We start from the raw sequence: 2,769 nt of genomic DNA, 5'->3' as shown, positions 1-2,769 counted from the left end.
TTCACGGTCAGGGCGGCTAGAGTCTGGAACCAGCTTCCAAGTGAGGTGGTGCAGGCTCCCACCCTGGGGGTTTTTAAGAGGAGGTTGGATGACCACCTTACTGGGGTCATTTGACCCCAGTGCTCTTCCTGCCATGGCAGGGGGTCGGATTAGATGATCTGCTCAGGTCCCTTCCGACCTTAGAAACTATGAAACGACCGATTCAGCAACAGGATAAGGCTATCAACTCCTGAAGAGCACAAGGTTACAATGAGAGAGGTAAGTCAGCACGGCCCTACTTGGCATCGAGTAGACACCAGAATTCAGGTTGGAAAACCCCAGCAGTCTAAATGTAAAACCTGTTTTAAAAGCTCCTCTTAGAAATGCAGCTATGTAAATTAACCACTTAAAATAAACAACTAAATTTTACAGAGCAAGTTCTATGTCATCTTTTAAATGACTTGACACTGGTTAGTCAGGGACCGTGACAGTCTTTGAAACAATTTCAGCTTCAGGTACATTGTTTTTACTTACGTGATATTTTCCACGGATTTGGGTTTAATAAAAATGGAGATTGGGTACAGCTGGGCAATCTGCAATCTCTTGATTGCATTACCAGAGACATCAAGAATGCAGTGTTTACCCTGAAGTATGGGAGAAAGAAAAAGAGAGGAAAAAGCCAATGTGCCAAGTTGTCTTAATCACAGATGGGCATAACGCATACAATTTAGAAATGAAAACATCAACCCACTGAAATAATGAGAGTTTTGCCATTGATTTCAAAAGAACCAAGGATTTTACCACCCTATGAGTGCCCAGTTGCTGTCTGGCCGTAGCGGGGGACTAGATGCAGGTGAGCTGATCAAAGGTGAATCCAGACAAGTTAGGGGTGATGGTGGACAGATCTCATGACGTGTGTGTGGGGGTGGGGTGGGGGGGGGCGGGGCACGACATCAGGATAGAACATGACATGGGTTCTTGCCCAAATGTATATGAAACAAAATATCAGTTCAAGATATGGAAGTAAGCAACTGGCAAACATCTCACCTTTTCTGCTACTTCACGTACTGACTGGACACTTGTCCCATAAAGGTGATTGTTGTACTGACCAGCTTCTATGAATTTATGATCCTGAATGTCCTTCTCCATCTGCTCTCGAGAAGTGACAAAATGGTAATCCCTTCCATCCACCTCATAATCTCGCTTTGGTCTGGTAGTATCTTTAAGGACAGGTGAATGTTCATTAAGTGGAAGATGCAAGTATTGGCACAAATTATATAGTTTTTTTGCTTTGTTTTGTTTTGTTTTTTTTTTTAACAATACCTGGAAACAAGTACTTCCAGTGAATACCTTCAATTTGTACTGTAAAATTGTCACCAATGAGTAGCGAACATAAATTAGTCCAAAAAAACTTCTATGAAGTGAACATATGTTATGATATAAACATTCTTGAACTTAACAGAGAGAGATAACACTAGACTATTACAGGCCACATCCAATCTAGAACCAACATAGTATTTCTTGGGACTTACGTGGAACACACGATCCAAACTTGTCTGGAAATTCTGAGATCAGATCATCGTTTATTCTGTCTTTCATGGGTCCCAAAACAATCACAGGCCGAGTATAATTGACTATTAAAGATAAATTGATAACATTTTTTACACAGCGCACTCATTAATACTAGTAGGCATCTGTCTGTCTCGTGAGACAATATCATTATGTCAAGTGAGACATCAGGTTGCTGAACATAATCCTTGCACTCATTACATACATTTCAGCAAAACAATCTTTGTCACAATGCCACCAACTTTAACATAGCCCTAAGACAGAGGTGGGCAAAATATGGTTCACAGAGGAACTTCATTTGGTTCCTCAGTCCTGCCTGGCTCAGTCCTGCCACCCCCTGGGCATGCAGCACAGTCGGGGTGGCTCTGCAGCAGCACTGCCTTTCTAGGTAGCCCAGGTGGCGGTGGTTCCTTCTGGCTGTCATGGCCACTGGCCCCAGCACCGCAGTACTGGGGGGTGGGGGGGGCGGGAGGTACTCGTGCATACAGCCACAACCTGGCATGCCCCACACCCACTCTGGACTCGCTCGCCCATACTGCGCAGCACCAGGAGCGGCGGCTGGGCAGAAGCTGCTGCTTGGTGCAGGGGAAAAGCAACCTCTCCCCTTTACTGCTGCCAGGCCCTTCTTGCTGCAGCCACCTGGAGCCCGTGCTTGGGCTGCCCTGTGGCTCCTCTGCGCTGCCACTGCGGGGCAGCCTGGAGGCAGTGGTGACAACAGCAGAAAGGAGCTGCAGGCAGCCCAGGCATGGGCTCTGGGCGGCTGCAGCAAGAAGGGCCCGGCAGCAGTGAGGGCAAGAGTCTGCTTTTCCCCTGCACTGAGCAGCAGTTTCTGCCCAGCCGCTGCTCAGAGTAGGTGGGAGGTCCAGAGCAGGCATGGGGAGGGCTGGGGCAGGGCTGCATGTGCAGGTTCTGGCTGGTCTGCTTCAGCTGGGGCAAGTCTGAAGCAGGTGTAGGGCAGGTTGGGATTGTAAGCTGTTGGTGGTGAGGAGCCCCAGGGTGTGTGGGCTCTGGACTTTGAGGGGGGGGCGGTCCTGACTGGCTCAGGAGGGCATGTGTGTGTGTGCACATGGCTCCCATTCACACCTCACCATACCCACACACTCTACCCCAAAAACTCAACTACACCCTCCCTCCACACAATCACAACCCCCACAAACACTGCATCCCCCTTCCCAACACCCTCCCACAAACTCCTCCCCCTCACCTGCCCCCACACATGGC

The 2,769-nt window shown here is 48.6% G+C and overlaps 1 protein-coding gene across 14 annotated transcripts in view; it reads right to left on the bottom strand.

Moving 5' to 3' along the window:
* Positions 1-2,769, bottom strand: part of DLG1 (discs large MAGUK scaffold protein 1) — a 317,929-nt gene that overhangs the window by 5,569 nt on the left and 309,591 nt on the right. For all 14 annotated transcript variants that reach the window (XM_019503520.1, XM_019503521.1, XM_019503527.1 and 11 more), the window contains 3 exons: positions 1,512-1,613; positions 1,027-1,199; positions 514-623 (listed from right to left, as the gene is read on the bottom strand). In XM_019503520.1, the coding sequence (XP_019359065.1) occupies positions 514-623; positions 1,027-1,199; positions 1,512-1,613 (385 nt within the window). The remainder of the gene's footprint in view (positions 1-513; positions 624-1,026; positions 1,200-1,511; positions 1,614-2,769) is intronic.

Source organism: Gavialis gangeticus, unplaced genomic scaffold (genome assembly GCF_001723915.1).
Source record: "Gavialis gangeticus isolate Ggan-Ray unplaced genomic scaffold, GavGan_comp1, whole genome shotgun sequence".
Classification (NCBI taxonomy): domain Eukaryota; kingdom Metazoa; phylum Chordata; order Crocodylia; family Gavialidae; genus Gavialis; species Gavialis gangeticus.
This window is presented reverse-complemented; position numbering and strand designations above follow the sequence as displayed.